A 20048-nucleotide genomic window follows, 5' to 3' on the forward strand; every position below is an offset into this window, starting at 1 on the left:
TGACTATGAGTTTCTGGGAGGACAAACACATATGGCACAATAACCCCTTTGCAGCCCACATCATCTTTTACGGCCGTTACATAGATGACATTATCGTCATCTGGGATGGACCAATATCACACGTAGACCAGTTCGTAACCCATTGCAATTCAAATCCTTTTGTCCTTCACCTCCACTCACCACAAACATACTCTTGTATTCCTAGATCTCGAATTATACCATGACAATCTCCAAATATTAACAAAAAACCACTTCAAACCGGTATCTGGAAACTCATACCTCCACTTCAACAGCTGCCACCACCCCAAATGGATCCAAAATATACCTAAAGGACAATTCTGTCGTCTCAGACAAAACTGCACCACAGATTCCGATTACAATCTCCAGAGCGACATCCTAATAAAGAAATTCCTAGACAAAGGTTACCCACACAAGCTAGTAGATGAGGCCCACTCCTTCTACCGCAAGGGTAGACCCCAAACACACAATAGCACAGAGCCTCCCAACCAGGTCAGATTTATAACCAAATTCCACAACAACTTTCACAAAATGGAGTCTATCATCAATAGACATTGGCCAATACTACTACAGGATCCACATTTAATAGACATTTTAGATAAAAAACCAAAATACACCTACCGCAAAGCCATCAACCTTAAAAACAAGATTGCCCCCAGCAAATACAACCCACCCACCAACACACCCAACACAATCTGCCTCATACCCATTGTCGGCATGTATAGATGCAACAAAGCGCTATGCAAAACTTGCCGATTCGCTAAACACGGACAAAAAAACTTCACCACAAAAGGAAAAACCTATTCATTCAAAGAATTTTACAACTGCTCCACTGATCATGTGATCTACTGTATATCCTGCCCTTGCGGCCTCCTATATGTGGGACGCACCATCAGACCCCTCCGCGCAAGGTTTGGCGAGCACAGACGTCTTATTGAAGATGGTAAAGACAAACATAGCGTCCCCCGCCACTTCCTTGAATATCACCAAAAATCCACTGATGGCCTACAAGTATGGGTCTTAGAATCCATACACAACAATCTCTCTGAGTCTGATCGTTTCAAAAAACTCTGTTCACAAGAAACTTATTGGATATTTACATTAGATACATTGTCTCCAGGTGGACTCAACGAGGAATTAGACATTAACACTATACTATAAACACTACAATCTCCCATTCACAGTCACTCAACACTCACAATGATACTTTCCCCCCCCCCCCTTTATTTTTATTTTTTTAATCAAATTTTTTTATCGAATTTTTTTTTTTTAATTCATTTTTAGTTTATTATTTATAACCTTTTGTTCATTATTTATATTTTATTCTGTTTTTTACTATTTTTTACAATGTAATTTACTCTTTATAATGTCATTTGCATGTATTATTACCAATATGTTTATCATCTTACCATGTTAACACCCATTGTCAATATACCCGCTAGCAACATGTATATATGTTAGAATTATTATGAAGCTCCTGTAGAGCCATAACCATATCCCACCTTGCAAACATGCTGTATTACCACTAAATATCTGCTCACTACTGATACATAATTGATGTGCCAGTGCTGCAAGGTAAACATTTTACCCCACTAATCTCCCAGAATATAATTTTTTTTTTTTATTCTTATTACCCCCATCAACTTTTTTCATATAGTTTCTTCGATTTTCAGCTGTTCAAAAATCTTTTATTAACGTCATTTTTCATTTCATTAATTTTTTTTTTTCTCTTTTTTTTAATTATTTTTTTCATAATTTTTTTATTTATTTATTTATTTTTTTCCATTTCATCATTTTTCTTTCGTCTTCTGTTTTCTTATTTATTACATCCTCTCTTTTTTCCATTTGGTTTCCTTTACCCCCCATTTAACATCCATGACTTTACACTATTCACCTGACAGCAATGGTAAATCACTGGTTAATTGGTCAATTGATCAATTAGACTCACGTTCCCTATATATTCACCCGTGTTCATCCACCTCCCCCTGCTTGAAAAAGGAGTGCACTTCCGCCTTCCACGGCCAGTGCATGCTCCGAAACGCATTGCAGTGCACCCTGGGATCTGACGTCATCACGGCCACACAGCCGCTACATTCCAGCGTGCGTTCCATCTGGCTCTGAGGGAGGACGTGCACGCCGGCCGGCCTCACCGCTGTTCCCCTCCAGCCACCACGCTGTTCCAGCCGAGAGCTGACCTCCCCACATCGCAGAGAGATGACGGCTCTTCACCCGGGTTACCACCCCACCGTTAACTATTGTTATCCACGGTTTTTATGCTTATCATTACTTCACACATGTGAGTGTTTCTACATTTAGACTTGAATTAAAAGACTTATTGCACTTAGAGGCGCTTCTCTCCTTTTTCTCTTTTGCTGATCACTGCAATTACTAGTATAAATAAAAATTTCCAGTTTATTTATACCATAGTTTGTAGGCGCCATAACGTTCACACAAACCAATCAATATACACTTACTGGGATTTTTTTTTTTTTTACCAAAGACGTAGCAGAATACATTTTGGCATAAATTCATGAAGAAATGTGGTTTTAATTTCTTTATTGGATATTTTTCTGTAACAAAGTAAAATATATTGGGTTTTTTTTCAAAATGCTCTATCTTTTTTCGGTTTATAACTTAAAAATGTAAAAACCTCAGTGGTGATCAAATGCCACTAAAAGAAAGCTGGAATATTAAGGTTTTGGAGTGACCAAGTCAAAGTCCAGACTTAAATCCCATTGAGATGCTGTGGCATGACCTTAAAAAGGCCTTTCATGCTGGAAAACCCTCCAAGGTGGCTGAATGAAAACAATTCTGCAAAGAAGAGTGGGCCAAAATCCCTCCACAGTGGTGTGAAAGGCTCATTGCCAATCATTGCAAATGCTTAACTGCAGTTGTTGCCACCAAGGGAGGCACAACCATTTATTAGGTTTAGGGGGCATTTACTTTTTCACATAGGGCCAGGCAGGTTTGGACAGATTGTTTTTCCCTTAATAAAATGAAAGCGTCACATCACTTAAAAACTGCACTTTGTACTTAGTCTGGTTTTCTTCATGTAATATTAAAATGTGTTTGACAGTCTGAATCATCTAAGTGAGACAAATATGCAAAAAAAAAAAAAACAGGAAGGGGGCAAATACTTATTTGACAGCACTGTTTGTGTGTGTATGAATTTTTACAGCATGTCTGAGCTTTCAGAAAGCAGAGAGCAGAGAGCTGAAGTTACAGTCTTCAGAGCTCATTGAGAGCTGATTGGAGGGAAGGGACACCCCCCCTCCCCCTTACACATCACACAGGAACAGAAATTAGGTTGTTCATCAAAGGCTGTGTGCTGGAGCTCCATCATGTGTCACCTTTTTTCTCTTGGGGTCATGAAAATCTGACAGGTGTGACTCAAACAGATAGCACAGGAACGAGGTAGCAGAGAAAAAGAACACTTAGGGCCAGTTTACAGCACAATAATGCACTCCGGATGCATTAAAGATACATTTTTGCTGACAGTTCACACCACACGCACTTTTCATGAAGTTTGCTGTTTCAGTACAGTTCTGTATAAAAAAATGCAGCATGTTCTACTTTTTTTTCTGCACTGGAAACCGACTGGAACTGACTGCACTGGTGTGAACTAGGGCCATTGGAGTACATGGAAAACACCGTGCATGCATTTTTTTGATGCAGCAAAAAAGGCTCAGGACTGCATCTAATGTGAACTAGACCGTAGCGCTCTGGATTGAGACACGCACACACTAAATCTGTTTGATGGTCAAAATCATTAAAGTGTGACAAACATGCAAAAAAAAAATAGGAAGGGGGCAAATATTTTCTTTTACAGCACTGTATAGATTTATTTCATATACAAATATTTCTAACACATCAAGAAAGTTGGGGCAGCATCCGCAACTACTGAGATGACACCAGACACAGGACAGTGGATTTTCAATTAGGATAAGCAGAATGATGGAATTGATAGAAGTAAATAAGGAGTATAGTATAATCAGAAGCAACCACTGGTGCATATATGATACAAAATGAAGCTAAAATAACCCAAAAGTCCATAAAAGTCTGTAATGGTCCATATACTTTAGTGGCAGCTCCTCAGTGACACTGACATAATAACAATAGGGAACATAAGGAAACAGCAAGGGTCTGCAAATGGAATTGCATTGAGAGGGAGGACAGTAAAGCCGGCCATAGATAGGATCGAAAACCAAGCGAAAATTCTTGTTGAACGTAGAATCGTTTGGTTTTCGCATTATTAGTGTGCCTGCTGCGAGATGCGATTTTCATGCAGCAATTGAAAGTGCCAGACCCAACATGCCGCAATTTATTTTAGAAAAATCAAACAAATGATGGCACACTTGTATGGGCTATTCTCATTTTTCAATCGACAGAATGTTCGGTTTTCGACTCATCTATGGCCGGCTTAAAGATTTCTTCACACCATACATGTGCGGTGGTATGCAGAAAAACCCAGTCAGTCAATGGATATGGTGTAAACAAGCCTTACAGCCCGAGTGCTACTAAGCAGGAAGCGCAGCCTGAGGATGGAATGGGCCGGTATGGCTTCCCCTTTGTAGCTGATCAGTGGTCTTTGGGGCTAAGATCTCAGTGTGGTCAGATATCACATTAAGATTGCTATGTCTTGGTGACCTAAGGGATGTCATGGGGACTTATAAAAGCCATGCACTGAGAATAGATATCCAGGGCTGAGGACTACCATATTGTCCAATTTTCAACATTCTTTTTCCTTTATATAGTAAAAAAAAAACAAAAAACAAAAACAGTGGATATTAAACATCACCAAAAGAAAGTTCAATTTCTAAAAAAAAAGGGTATATGAAATCCATTAGTATACAGCGTTACATGACCAGTTGTCATTCTATCTCAGCGTTGAAATCTGACCAATGTCCTCATAATGAAGGAATATTACAGCCTGGCACTCAACGGACTACACACTAAATGGCCAAAATGTCTTCTTCCCCTCCCCCCTCCCGCAGGCTAAGATCACATGACCATTAATTTCAGTTGGGAGCCAGCAGATCAGAACATGGCAGGTACAGGGCTAAAAATAGAACCTTGTCCTGGTGTATAACTTTGTGAATCCCATCCATAGACAGGAATAACATGATTTCATTGGGCGCTGGATACATAAAACATGAATAATACAGATGTAAGCTGAGCAAAGATGTCCCACATTTTGTTTACTTGAAAAAAAATGACCCAAAAAATGTGATCTACAAACACCACATAGGAAGCACAATGTTTTTTCCATATATGGTCATGTACCTTCCAAGCCAGGGTCATGTCACCTTGTTTCCATAGCTACCAGAACTCTGATGTCATCACCACTTAGCTCCGCCCCCTCAGCTTGCAGTCATTCCCTTTGTGTACGCTACCAGGAGTGGAAGCGATTTCTCTTTCTCTGTGCAGCTTTGTCATTTGTAATCATGAAGCGGCTATTTACGAGAAAGAGAGCAAATAATGTGAAGGACCTCCTGAAAACCAACAAGGAGGAGCCTTTTACATTACAAACAGTGGGACCCTTAACAGAGGACCACAGAACAGCATCACAGCCCCAAGATTCTGCCCCTAAAAGGGGGAGATTTAGGGCAGCTGGGAAAAGATTTTGGCAGTGTCTGGCTAGATGTTGCCCCTTTTCTCAGACAAAATTAGAAGAAGAAGACGCAGAAAGTAAGTACTAGTCTGTTGAGATATAATGCAGGGCACTGTAAGGGTATACAACATTTATCACCAATTACATATATATTGGGGTCACTATACATACACATAATGGGGTCACCGGGTAGAGAGTAGGGGAGAGTTAAGACCCCGTCAGGTACCTGGAGGTCCTGCCAGTAATAGCACTTGTCATTAGCAGCAGCATTTGTCAGCCTGCCCTCAGTTGAATTCAGGTGACAGTTGGGCTGCAGGGGTCAGGGGTCAGGTGTGCAGGAGGCATACATGGTCTATGGATAAATACAAAGTCAGTGTGAGCCCCTCCCCAGTGACAGGCTGTGTATACAGGACCCTTCAATAGCAATGAGACCTTACACTGCCCCCCCCCCCCCCATGACATTCCCATTCACTAGGACCATTCCTATAGACAGTTGTGTCCTAGGATCTGTATGACCAGGCAGACTGGGGGCTGCAGGAGCAGACCATTCATTCCGCTTTGTCATATTTTTCTACACACACATTTCTAAATCGTTAGGAAAGTTGGGGTGTCATCCACAACTACGGACTCACAACCAAATACAACATAGTGTTACATTTATATTTAGTCAATGAAGATAAGCAGATTGATGGAATTGCATTGAGAGGGAGGAACAGCTTAGGGCTCATTTACACCACATGCATTGAACGTAGTATGAATGCATATACAAGAAAAACAATGCATTTCAATAAGCCTCGTTTACCCCATTGCACTGCATGTGCGTTTATGAAAAGTACAACATGCTGTATTGTAGGGGGGGTGTGTAGAAAAAACGTAGCTCAATGGATGTGATGTAAACAAGCCCTAGAGCACAAGAGTTACTTAGCAGAAAGCGCAGCCTGAGTATGGAATGGGCCAGTATGGATTCCCCATTGTAGCTGATCATTGCTCTTTGGCAGTAAGATCTCAATATGGTCAGATATCACATTAGGATTGCTATCTTTTGGTGGTCTGAAAGTGTAAGTACGGTTACTCAGCATTTCATAGCTGTCAGGCTCAGCTCACACGAGCTTTGTCAGCAGGTGTCAGACGGACCTTTGGGAAGCGTTTTTAAAGCTTCTCAAACGCTTATGAAAATTCTGCACATGGCAGCACATAGTGCTGTTCACACTGAAGCGTTAGCGTTGCGGCAAAACTGACGCTTCATGTGGAGTCAGGAGGAGTTGAAGCCTCCCATTCAAGTCTATGGTGGCGTTTGCGGAGCGGTTGCGAGGCAGTTGCGGAACGTTAACACCATTTAACTTCATTATAAGCGTTTGTGGTGCGGTTTTTACGCTTGGCAAATGTCTAACAGATTCAAAAAAGCGCATGGGGCGTTTGGGGAACGTTAAAAACGCTTCCCATACGCCTGTCTAACGCCTGTCCAAGGCTATAGGGGCGTTTGGCAAGAGTTAGAAAGAAAGTCAAGTGTGAACGAGCCCTTAGGGATGTTACGGGTTTTAGAAAGCCATGCACTGACAATAGATCCCCAGGGCTGAGAACCATATTGTCTAGGAATGGATAGAACTGCCATAAAGGACAACGTGTCACATAAGATTAGTGTCACAACAAAGATTCCCTTCCATATGTAAAAGAAAAAAAAGACATTTAAATGGCCGCAGTTACCTCATCTGTGATGTTTTTTTTTTTGTTATTTATCTACTTGTACATGTTCTGTTTACCTCTCATACTATGTTTGCTAAATTTATGCAAAATAATAAAGACATATATGCCTTTAAATGGCCGCAGTTTCACATAAATGATGTGGAAGTAGAAATAATACTTTTTTTCTCTGTCTCCAGGCAAAAATGAGATCCCATCCAACAAAGACACTGCGCAAATTCAGCAAGCTACATCGATGGAGGACAAGAAACCTCCCAATACTTCACATACCAGTGAGAGTAAGGAGGCTTCACTGGTCAAATCTACTTCACCTACCGACCAGTCCTACAAACTCAGCCTGGAAAGTTTCACCTTCCATAGAGTACTAGGACAGGGGAGCTTTGGAAAAGTAGTGTTGGCCTCTCATCCTGACATTAAGCAGAAGCTAGCAGTGAAAATGGTTAAAAAAAGACCATTACTTCGACAGGATCCCAGCTGCGTCATTACAGAGAGCTACATAATGGAAATGTGCAACAGATACTCATTTTTCGCACATCTCTACTGCTCCTTTCAAACAGAGACTCATCTCGTCTTTGCTATGGAGTTCCTGGGCGGAGGAGATCTTGAAAAATTCATAAGAGATTCAGCTCCACTTGATGAAGTAACCTTAAGATGTGTTACTGCCGAAATTCTCTGTGGACTGCAGCACCTTCATTCTCTTCAGATTGTCCACAGAGATCTAAAACCAGAGAACATTCTTCTGGATAACGCCGGGCACGTCAAGATTGCCGATTTCGGCCTGTCGGCAATGTTCGTCACGGAGAAAAACAGAGTCAAAAGTTGCGTGGGGACGCTATGTTACATGGCCCCTGAAGTCTATTATCAAAGGCCATACTATTACCCGGCTGACTATTTCTCATTTGGGATAATAGTATATGAGATGGCCTTAGGCGAGCATCCTTTTTATACTGGACAGGAGACTGAAGAGCAGTTGGTTACTTCCATGTACGCCACGGAACCCTATTTCCTACGGCACTTGAACTTTTATCTGCAAGATCTCTTACTCAGACTTTTACGTCATGACCAAGAGCAACGTGCGCACCTGGTGTGCAATCTCAGATCACACCCTTTCTTCAAGGGTATTGACTGGGAAGAGATAGAAGAAGGACCATCACTCGTACAAAGTACATTGGAACCTATTCTCAAGGAACCACTGCAGGAAATCATTGAAGTGGATACTTTTCTGTCCAAAGACCTGGAGATGCCAATTGACTCATTGCATCAGGAGTATTTTAAGGCCTTTGAATACATTAGTGAGAGAATGAAGGCGAGACAAGCCTGATCCTCACCACCACCACAACCAGAGGGCCATCCTTCAATGGGTGGTCAACTAAAAAGTTCACAACAGTGAACAAAAAATGTAAATTAGATATGATGATAGATAGATAGACAGACAGATAGATAGATAGGATAGATAGATAAGATAGATAGATAGATAGATAGATAGATAGATAGATAGATAGATAGATAGATAGATAGATAGATAGTGCGCTATCCTGCCACGGTGGAAATCACAGTGGTGACCCAGGATTCTCGACTATAGAGGTTGAGGGGCTCCAGGCAGTTGTAATTCAGAGGAAACTGGTTTATCAGTTTCCTCTTTGGCTTGTAAAGCCTGTTTTGGGACCTGTAGCCTGGAGATTTCAAAGAGATTTGGGAGGGATGAAATCTCCAATCCTGGGCCCATGTTTTGAGAGCAGCCAGCACGCTGATTGCACAGGTGTGTGCAGGCTTTTTTGTGGAGTCCAGGCCATGATTCTGGGCTCCACCCCAGCAGACAGGAGGGCTCCACCCTGGCACACAGGAGGGCTCTGCCTTGGAGTCAGGTGGGCTTCACCTAGTAGAGGTGGAAGCCAGACAAGCTGTGTGCTATTGGCGAGCTGTGTGCGGGAAAGCCATTTCGGATAGAGTCTGCAGGAGACAGACGGAAATCGATGTACAAGCCAGATGGCTGAATATTGTTTCATTTGTTTGATGGTGGATGCCCCTGCGTGGGAAAGATTTATGGAATAGATAATATTGATAGATAGATGGGCGGCACAGTGGCTTAGTGGTTAGCACTTCTGCCTTGCAGTAATTGGGTCATGGGTTCGATTTCCAACCATGGCGCCTACTGCATGGATTTAGCATTTTCTCCCTGTGTTCGCGTGGGTTTCCTCCGGGTACTCCGGTTTCCTCCCACACTCCAAAGACATGCTGGTAGGTTCATTGGCTCCTGTCTTAATTGTCCTAGTTTCATCCCTGGCCATGTGGGATCTCAGGCATGGTAGGGGTTGGATTAAGACATGGCAACCTACCCTGTAAAATAATTGCTAAGAAAATTCATGGAAAAGGTCGCTTACGAGTGACGGTCCATGCAATTGCCAAGGGTCGGATACGACTGAATGCATAGATAGATAGATAGATAGATAGATAGATAGATAGATAGAGATTAAGGTAGGAACTGGCCAGAGAGGGATTACTTTGACGTAGTTGGCCGGCTTAAACATGCATTGAAATGTATGTGAACGAAAAATCCCTGTTTCTATGGAAAGTTTGCTAGAAGGAGGTATATAGCAATGTAATAAGTATAAATCAGCACACACACATATATAAAATCCTCAGAAATCCCTTAAAGTCATATCAATATCCTTCCCCTGAAGTACTAATAAAACATATATTCATTTACTTAAACCCAAAAACCCACAATTATAGTGAAAAAATCAAGACCCAAAGAGTTTACCCAAAAATAAAAAATATCAAATATATATAAAAGAACAAAAATAAAATAAAGTCCCAATATGCAAAGTGTCCAAATAATGTGTCCAAACAAAGATCAATTTCTTGATAGGAAGACGCTTCCTACTCCACTGAAGAAGATGCAAATCAATCACAGGTGCTCTTCAAATACCTCAAAAAACAAAATCTCAACATAGTATATTACCTTTTAAATCCCAGAACTAAAGTGCCACACGTGTATCATGCAAAAAAAAAACACTCCAGTGTCACAGCACTCATGTGAAGAAAAAAAAAAAAAAATTTTAAATATCACTGCAAACTATATATAAAGTGCATAATTACCCTAAAACAAACAAATTCCAGCTTGTAATCAACCACATATGTACAGAGTGTCCTTAGATTGGTATCCTCTTGTCCCTCAGGACCTCACAAACAGACCAGGAATCATTATGTGAATTATAATCATATATAAAATTTATTGTAGCCACTTACATATAAAAACGATAAGATCAGCAAGACATCATCAAACTCCTCATGCCCAGTATACGATCCCCTTTCCGTGTGTAGAGGGTCTCCCGATCACCAGGTAATTCCCCCTTGCTACTCCTATCCAGCACTATCACTTTGTAGCTCTGGGGGACACCTGAAGTGCACCGTTTCCGTGTTGGAGGTCTGGAGAGTAACGGTGCACTTCAGGTGTCCCCCAGAGCTACAAAGTGATAGTGCTGGATAGGAGTAGCAAGGGGGAATTACCTGGTGATCGGGAGACCCTCTACACACGGAAAGGGGATCGTATACTGGGCATGAGGAGTTTGATGATGTCTTGCTGATCTTATCGTTTTTATATGTAAGTGGCTACAATAAATTTTATATATGATTATAATTCACATAATGATTCCTGGTCTGTTTGTGAGGTCCTGAGGGACAAGAGGATACCAATCTAAGGACACTCTGTACATATGTGGTTGATTACAAGCTGGAATCTGTTTGTTTTAGGGTAATTATGCACTTTATCTATAGTTTGCAGTGATATTTAAATTTTTTTTTTTTTTTTTTCTTCACATGAGTGAAAAAATCCCTGTTTATATGGGAAGTTTGCTAGAAGGGGGTATATAGCAATGTGTAGATGGTTTAACAGAATTTTTAGTGGTCACACCCATCACAGGTTGCCTGCAAAAATCTATGGGGGGGTGTAGACAAGACCAGTCACCCTGCACAAGGGCCCCAGCCCTGGTTCACACAAGAACACTGCTGTGGGTGGCAATAGATTCCTAACGACACTCCAAACACACATCACAAATACAGTGTGTTTGCCTGCACCAAAATGCATGGTACCGCAGAGCCATGTTTTTTATTATTATAATACAGGATTTATATAGCGCCAACAGCTTACGCAGCGCTTTACAACATAAGGGCAGACTGTACAATTCCAATACAAATGAATACAGAAGGACTGAGAGGGCCCGGCTCGTTGGAGCTTACAACCATGTGATCCAGTTTCAGTGCGTTTTTAAATTGCATCGCACTGAACTGCACAGGGACACACAGCGCGTTACTGTGCAATGCCGGTGTCAACCTGCACTAAGTCTGTACACAGTTTGGCTCCCCAGTCCCCTGACTCCAGGCTCAGTTCTTTGTGGATCAATTTCACCTGATGGGATGGACTGCCTGTTCTCATACACTCTTTCATGCCTGGACAGACTCTCTGCCACCTAGTGCATGCAACTCTGGTGTTTAAGTGAGGGTGGAGGGCACAGGTGCACCATCCAGTCCCACTGCTGGCAGACTGGAAAAGTCTATGGGAAACTGACAGCTGGTGGAAGGTGCACCCAATCCTACGAACATTTAGGGGACTATACACCCAGAGACGAATGCCCAGAAAGCCAGCAATCTGCATTGCGATCATTCGTCCCTGGGTGCATACTGCCCTAAATGTTAGTAGCTCTAGGTGCATTATCCTGTCCAGCTGCAGCCGCAAGGTTTCACAAGCTGCAACTGAAAGGCGTCTCTCTGTCACTTGGCGTGATGAAGGTCCCTTGCAGGTTCCAAAATGTTGCATTGCTCATGTAACACGCCTAAACAACACAAATAAAGGCAGTTCTACTGAAGCAGATAGCGCTGCGCTAGCCGTTATCTCTGTTCGCTGTGGCCACATCCACCCAATGCTGCAACACCCCACAATTGCGTTCCGCTATGTAGTGAGTGCAAAGAAGTAAATAAGCAGCTAGCACAAAGTGGCAAACCCTCTTCTTCCACTACATAAACATAGAAATAAAGGTGCAGCGCTAATAAACAGGAAACAAATATGTGAATACAGCGCACTGAGGAGCCTGGAAGCGGTCGGAGCTCACAGAGCTCCAACAGGGTCAGTCCAGCGCTGTGACCTACCCGCAGGTTGCTCTGTGAGCTCCGCCCACTTCCAGGCTCCTCAGTGCACTGTATTCGATAACGCCTTGGCTCCTCCCACAGTCCAGAGCTTTTGACAGAGAAGGAGAGTGCTGTAGCCCCACACCATTCTCAGCCCCCTCCCTCTGTCCATCCACCGGTGGCCCAGACATTACCCCAAACATTCATCAACTGCAAACTTTAATGGGCTGTAATGCACCTCAACAGCAGGATTTTGGCAGCAGGTGTCAGCCAATGATTCGTGGCTGACACCTGCTGATCTGCTGTGTCCAATCACAGCCCAGAGCCCTGTGTTAGCAAAAACACAGGCTTCTGTACAGAGGGAATGATCTGTCTGTTTCTTCTCCCTGCAAAGCAAGAAGAAGGAACAGATTTTAGTAAAAACATTTTTAGTTTTCAGTAAATTCATAAGCACACACTTAACCCTTTGATTACCCCAGAATGTTAGCCCCTTCCCAGTAAACGTCATTCGCACAGTGACAGTGTAAAGTACTATTATTGATCTTTCTAATAGTGTCACTGGTGATGTCAGTGTCAGTTGGTATCAGATTGCCTACAGCACTATCACAGTCCCACTTCAAGACGCTGATCACTGCAATGATTCAGAAAAAATGAGGAAGGGTTGTAGCAGCGCAAACACTGCAAAGTCCTGGGAAATGGTAGTATGGGGTGATGGTGGTATTAGTGGCTACTGTATGAAGAGCGTAAGATTCCGTGTGGCACTGAGGGCAAGGCTTCCAAATAAGCTGTAGCAACTTCTGTAGATGAGAAAAAGCAGAGAAGCGCCTCTAAGTGCAATAAGTCTTTTAATTCAAGTCTAAATGTAGAAACACTCACATGTGTGAAGTAATCATAAGCATAAAAACCAAAGCATATACCAAATTAACTAAAGACCCACTACCCGAATTCAAACAGGACGCACTACTACTAACGAACACAGCCTTACTTGATGGTGTCATCACCAAGCAGGAAGCCTCTTTTCTATCTAAAGACTTCTACAACACCCCGTATTTTTACTTTCTGCCCAAAGTACACAAAAATCCAAATAATCCACCAGGAAGACCAATCGTAGCGGCCACAGGGAGCATTACTAGCGGTTTCTCCCAATATATCGACCACTTCCTACAACCCCTTGCACAGGCTCAACACTCATATATCCGGGACAGCGGACACTTGCTAGAATTACTCCAAACATACTCCTGGGAACCCGACTATTGTTGGGTCTCGTTAGATGTCTGCTCCCTATACACCTCGATACCCCATGATGTAGGCATCACCGCCATCCAGCACTATCTATCCTTGGATCCATCACTCAACCCCAAACAATCTTCCTTTATAGTAGACGCCACCTCATTTTGCCTCAAACACAATTACTTCACATTCAACCACGATTTCTACTTACAAACTCAAGGTACAGCCATGGGAGCCAACTTTGCACCCTCATATGCAAACTTGACTATGAGTTTCTGGGAGGACAAACACATATGGCACAATAACCCCTTTGCAGCCCACATCATCTTTTACGGCCGTTACATAGATGACATTATCGTCATCTGGGATGGACCAATATCACACGTAGACCAGTTCGTAACCCATTGCAATTCAAATCCTTTTGTCCTTCACCTCCACTCACCACAAACATACTCTTGTATTCCTAGATCTCGAATTATACCATGACAATCTCCAAATATTAACAAAAAAACACTTCAAACCGGTATCTGGAAACTCATACCTCCACTTCAACAGCTGCCACCACCCCAAATGGATCCAAAATATACCTAAAGGACAATTCTGTCGTCTCAGACAAAACTGCACCACAGATTCCGATTACAATCTCCAGAGCGACATCCTAATAAAGAAATTCCTAGACAAAGGTTACCCACACAAGCTAGTAGATGAGGCCCACTCCTTCTACCGCAAGGGTAGACCCCAAACACACAATAGCACAGAGCCTCCCAACCAGGTCAGATTTATAACCAAATTCCACAACAACTTTCACAAAATGGAGTCTATCATCAATAGACATTGGCCAATACTACTACAGGATCCACATTTAATAGACATTTTAGATAAAAAACCAAAATACACCTACCGCAAAGCCATCAACCTTAAAAACAAGATTGCCCCCAGCAAATACAACCCACCCACCAACACACCCAACACAATCTGCCTCATACCCATTGTCGGCATGTATAGATGCAACAAAGCGCTATGCAAAACTTGCCGATTCGCTAAACACGGACAAAAAAACTTCACCACAAAAGGAAAAACCTATTCATTCAAAGAATTTTACAACTGCTCCACTGATCATGTGATCTACTGTATATCCTGCCCTTGCGGCCTCCTATATGTGGGACGCACCATCAGACCCCTCCGCGCAAGGTTTGGCGAGCACAGACGTCTTATTGAAGATGGTAAAGACAAACATAGCGTCCCCCGCCACTTCCTTGAATATCACCAAAAATCCACTGATGGCCTACAAGTATGGGTCTTAGAATCCATACACAACAATCTCTCTGAGTCTGATCGTTTCAAAAAACTCTGTTCACAAGAAACTTATTGGATATTTACATTAGATACATTGTCTCCAGGTGGACTCAACGAGGAATTAGACATTAACACTATACTATAAACACTACAATCTCCCATTCACAGTCACTCAACACTCACAATGATACTTCCCCCCCCCCCCCCTTTATTTTTATTTTTTTAATCAAATTTTTTTATCGAATTTTTTTTTTTTAATTCATTTTTAGTTTATTATTTATAACCTTTTGTTCATTATTTATATTTTATTCTGTTTTTTACTATTTTTTACAATGTAATTTACTCTTTATAATGTCATTTGCATGTATTATTACCAATATGTTTATCATCTTACCATGTTAACACCCATTGTCAATATACCCGCTAGCAACATGTATATATGTTAGAATTATTATGAAGCTCCTGTAGAGCCATAACCATATCCCACCTTGCAAACATGCTGTATTACCACTAAATATCTGCTCACTACTGATACATAATTGATGTGCCAGTGCTGCAAGGTAAACATTTTACCCCACTAATCTCCCAGAATATAATTTTTTTTTTTTATTCTTATTACCCCCATCAACTTTTTTCACATAGTTTCTTCGATTTTCAGCTGTTCAAAAATCTTTTATTAACGTCATTTTTCATTTCATTAATTTTTTTTTTTCTCTTTTTTTTAATTATTTTTTTCATAATTTTTTTATTTATTTATTTATTTTTTTCCATTTCATCATTTTTCTTTCGTCTTCTGTTTTCTTATTTATTACATCCTCTCTTTTTTCCATTTGGTTTCCTTTACCCCCCATTTAACATCCATGACTTTACACTATTCACCTGACAGCAATGGTAAATCACTGGTTAATTGGTCAATTGATCAATTAGACTCACGTTCCCTATATATTCACCCGTGTTCATCCACCTCCCCCTGCTTGAAAAAGGAGTGCACTTCCGCCTTCCACGGCCAGTGCATGCTCCGAAACGCATTGCAGTGCACCCTGGGATCTGACGTCATCACGGCCACACAGCCGCTACATTCCAGCGTGCGTTCCATCTGGCTCTGAGGGAGGACGTGCACGCCGGCCGGCCTCACCGCTGTTCCCCTCCAGCCACCACGCTGTTCCAGCCGAGAGCTGACCTCCCCACATCGCAGAGAGATGACGGCTCTTCACCCGGGTTACCACCCCACCGTTAACTATTGTTATCCACGGTTTTTATGCTTATCATTACTTCACACATGTGAGTGTTTCTACATTTAGACTTGAATTAAAAGACTTATTGCACTTAGAGGCGCTTCTCTCCTTTTTCTCTTTTGCTGATCACTGCAATTACTAGTATAAATAAAAATTTCCAGTTTATTTATACCATAGTTTGTAGGCGCCATAACGTTCACACAAACCAATCAATATACACTTACTGGGATTTTTTTTTTTTTTACCAAAGACGTAGCAGAATACATTTTGGCATAAATTCATGAAGAAATGTGGTTTTAATTTCTTTATTGGATATTTTTCTGTAACAAAGTAAAATATATTGGGTTTTTTTTCAAAATGCTCTATCTTTTTTCGGTTTATAACTTAAAAATGTAAAAACCTCAGTGGTGATCAAATGCCACTAAAAGAAAGCTGGAATATTAAGGTTTTGGAGTGACCAAGTCAAAGTCCAGACTTAAATCCCATTGAGATGCTGTGGCATGACCTTAAAAAGGCCTTTCATGCTGGAAAACCCTCCAAGGTGGCTGAATGAAAACAATTCTGCAAAGAAGAGTGGGCCAAAATCCCTCCACAGTGGTGTGAAAGGCTCATTGCCAATCATTGCAAATGCTTAACTGCAGTTGTTGCCACCAAGGGAGGCACAACCATTTATTAGGTTTAGGGGGCATTTACTTTTTCACATAGGGCCAGGCAGGTTTGGACAGATTGTTTTTCCCTTAATAAAATGAAAGCGTCACATCACTTAAAAACTGCACTTTGTACTTAGTCTGGTTTTCTTCATGTAATATTAAAATGTGTTTGACAGTCTGAATCATCTAAGTGAGACAAATATGCAAAAAAAAAAAAAACAGGAAGGGGGCAAATACTTATTTGACAGCACTGTTTGTGTGTGTATGAATTTTTACAGCATGTCTGAGCTTTCAGAAAGCAGAGAGCAGAGAGCTGAAGTTACAGTCTTCAGAGCTCATTGAGAGCTGATTGGAGGGAAGGGACACCCCCCCTCCCCCTTACACATCACACAGGAACAGAAATTAGGTTGTTCATCAAAGGCTGTGTGCTGGAGCTCCATCATGTGTCACCTTTTTTCTCTTGGGGTCATGAAAATCTGACAGGTGTGACTCAAACAGATAGCACAGGAACGAGGTAGCAGAGAAAAAGAACACTTAGGGCCAGTTTACAGCACAATAATGCACTCCGGATGCATTAAAGATACATTTTTGCTGACAGTTCACACCACACGCAGTTTTCATGAAGTTTGCTGTTTCAGTACAGTTCTGTATAAAAAAATGCAGCATGTTCTACTTTTTTTTCTGCACTGGAAACCGACTGGAACTGACTGCACTGGTGTGAACTAGGGCCATTGGAGTACATGGAAAACACCGTGCATGCATTTTTTTGATGCAGCAAAAAAGGCTCAGGACTGCATCTAATGTGAACTAGACCGTAGCGCTCTGGATTGAGACACGCACACACTAAATCTGTTTGATGGTCAAAATCATTAAAGTGTGACAAACATGCAAAAAAAAAATAGGAAGGGGGCAAATATTTTCTTTTACAGCACTGTATAGATTTATTTCATATACAAATATTTCTAACACATCAAGAAAGTTGGGGCAGCATCCGCAACTACTGAGATGACACCAGACACAGGACAGTGGATTTTCAATTAGGATAAGCAGAATGATGGAATTGATAGAAGTAAATAAGGAGTATAGTATAATCAGAAGCAACCACTGGTGCATATATGATACAAAATGAAGCTAAAATAACCCAAAAGTCCATAAAAGTCTGTAATGGTCCATATACTTTAGTGGCAGCTCCTCAGTGACACTGACATAATAACAATAGGGAACATAAGGAAACAGCAAGGGTCTGCAAATGGAATTGCATTGAGAGGGAGGACAGTAAAGCCGGCCATAGATAGGATCGAAAACCAAGCGAAAATTCTTGTTGAACGTAGAATCGTTTGGTTTTCGCATTATTAGTGTGCCTGCTGCGAGATGCGATTTTCATGCAGCAATTGAAAGTGCCAGACCCAACATGCCGCAATTTATTTTAGAAAAATCAAACAAATGATGGCACACTTGTATGGGCTATTCTCATTTTTCAATCGACAGAATGTTCGGTTTTCGACTCATCTATGGCCGGCTTAAAGATTTCTTCACACCATACATGTGCGGTGGTATGCAGAAAAACCCAGTCAGTCAATGGATATGGTGTAAACAAGCCTTACAGCCCGAGTGCTACTAAGCAGGAAGCGCAGCCTGAGGATGGAATGGGCCGGTATGGCTTCCCCTTTGTAGCTGATCAGTGGTCTTTGGGGCTAAGATCTCAGTGTGGTCAGATATCACATTAAGATTGCTATGTCTTGGTGACCTAAGGGATGTCATGGGGACTTATAAAAGCCATGCACTGAGAATAGATATCCAGGGCTGAGGACTACCATATTGTCCAATTTTCAACATTCTTTTTCCTTTATATAGTAAAAAAAAAACAAAAAACAAAAACAGTGGATATTAAACATCACCAAAAGAAAGTTCAATTTCTAAAAAAAAAGGGTATATGAAATCCATTAGTATACAGCGTTACATGACCAGTTGTCATTCTATCTCAGCGTTGAAATCTGACCAATGTCCTCATAATGAAGGAATATTACAGCCTGGCACTCAACGGACTACACACTAAATGGCCAAAATGTCTTCTTCCCCTCCCCCCTCCCGCAGGCTAAGATCACATGACCATTAATTTCAGTTGGGAGCCAGCAGATCAGAACATGGCAGGTACAGGGCTAAAAATAGAACCTTGTCCTGGTGTATAACTTTGTGAATCCCATCCATAGACAGGAATAACATGATTTCATTGGGCGCTGGATACATAAAACATGAATAATACAGATGTAAGCTGAGCAAAGATGTCCCACATTTTGTTTACTTGAAAAAAAATGACCCAAAAAATGTGATCTACAAACACCACATAGGAAGCACAATGTTTTTTCCATATATGGTCATGTACCTTCCAAGCCAGGGTCATGTCACCTTGTTTCCATAGCTACCAGAACTCTGATGTCATCACCACTTAGCTCCGCCCCCTCAGCTTGCAGTCATTCCCTTTGTGTACGCTACCAGGAGTGGAAGCGATTTCTCTTTCTCTGTGCAGCTTTGTCATTTGTAATCATGAAGCGGCTATTTACGAGAAAGAGAGCAAATAATGTGAAGGACCTCCTGAAAACCAACAAGGAGGAGCCTTTTACATTACAAACAGTGGGACCCTTAACAGAGGACCACAGAACAGCATCACAGCCCCAAGATTCTGCCCCTAAAAGGGGGAGATTTAGGGCAGCTGGGAAAAGATTTTGGCAGTGTCTGGCTAGATGTTGCCCCTTTTCTCAGACAAAATTAGAAGAAGAAGACGCAGAAAGTAAGTACTAGTCTGTTGAGATATAATGCAGGGCACTGTAAGGGTATACAACATTTATCACCAATTACATATATATTGGGGTCACTATACATACACATAATGGGGTCACCGGGTAGAGAGTAGGGGAGAGTTAAGACCCCGTCAGGTACCTGGAGGTCCTGCCAGTAATAGCACTTGTCATTAGCAGCAGCATTTGTCAGCCTGCCCTCAGTTGAATTCAGGTGACAGTTGGGCTGCAGGGGTCAGGGGTCAGGTGTGCAGGAGGCATACATGGTCTATGGATAAATACAAAGTCAGTGTGAGCCCCTCCCCAGTGACAGGCTGTGTATACAGGACCCTTCAATAGCAATGAGACCTTACACTGCCCCCCCCCCCCATGACATTCCCATTCACTA

The 20048-nt window shown here is 41.7% G+C and overlaps 1 protein-coding gene and 1 long non-coding RNA gene across 3 annotated transcripts in view; one reads left to right on the forward strand and one right to left on the reverse strand.

Annotated features, from left to right (window-relative positions):
• The window catches only part of LOC149463088 (uncharacterized), a 547928-nt gene that overhangs the window by 268687 nt on the left and 259193 nt on the right, over nucleotides 1-20048 (reverse strand). The gene's annotated exons all lie outside the window — the stretch shown is intronic.
• Nucleotides 7908-8651, forward strand: LOC149463104 (protein kinase C delta type-like). Its single transcript, XM_089675905.1, has one exon. It carries the CDS (start codon nucleotides 7908-7910, stop codon nucleotides 8649-8651), a length of 744 nt encoding a protein of 247 aa, XP_089532031.1.

The sequence above is a fragment of the Staurois parvus genome, unplaced genomic scaffold (assembly GCF_062004578.1).
Source record: "Staurois parvus isolate SC_StPar_1 unplaced genomic scaffold, SC_StPar_1.0 ptg000159l, whole genome shotgun sequence".
Classification (NCBI taxonomy): Eukaryota; Metazoa; Chordata; class Amphibia; order Anura; family Ranidae; genus Staurois; species Staurois parvus.

Coding starts and splice junctions, on each gene's coding strand:
- LOC149463104 (XM_089675905.1), top strand. CDS start 7,908: ATGGAGTTCCTGGGCGGAGGAGATCTTGAAAAATTCATAAGAGATTCA.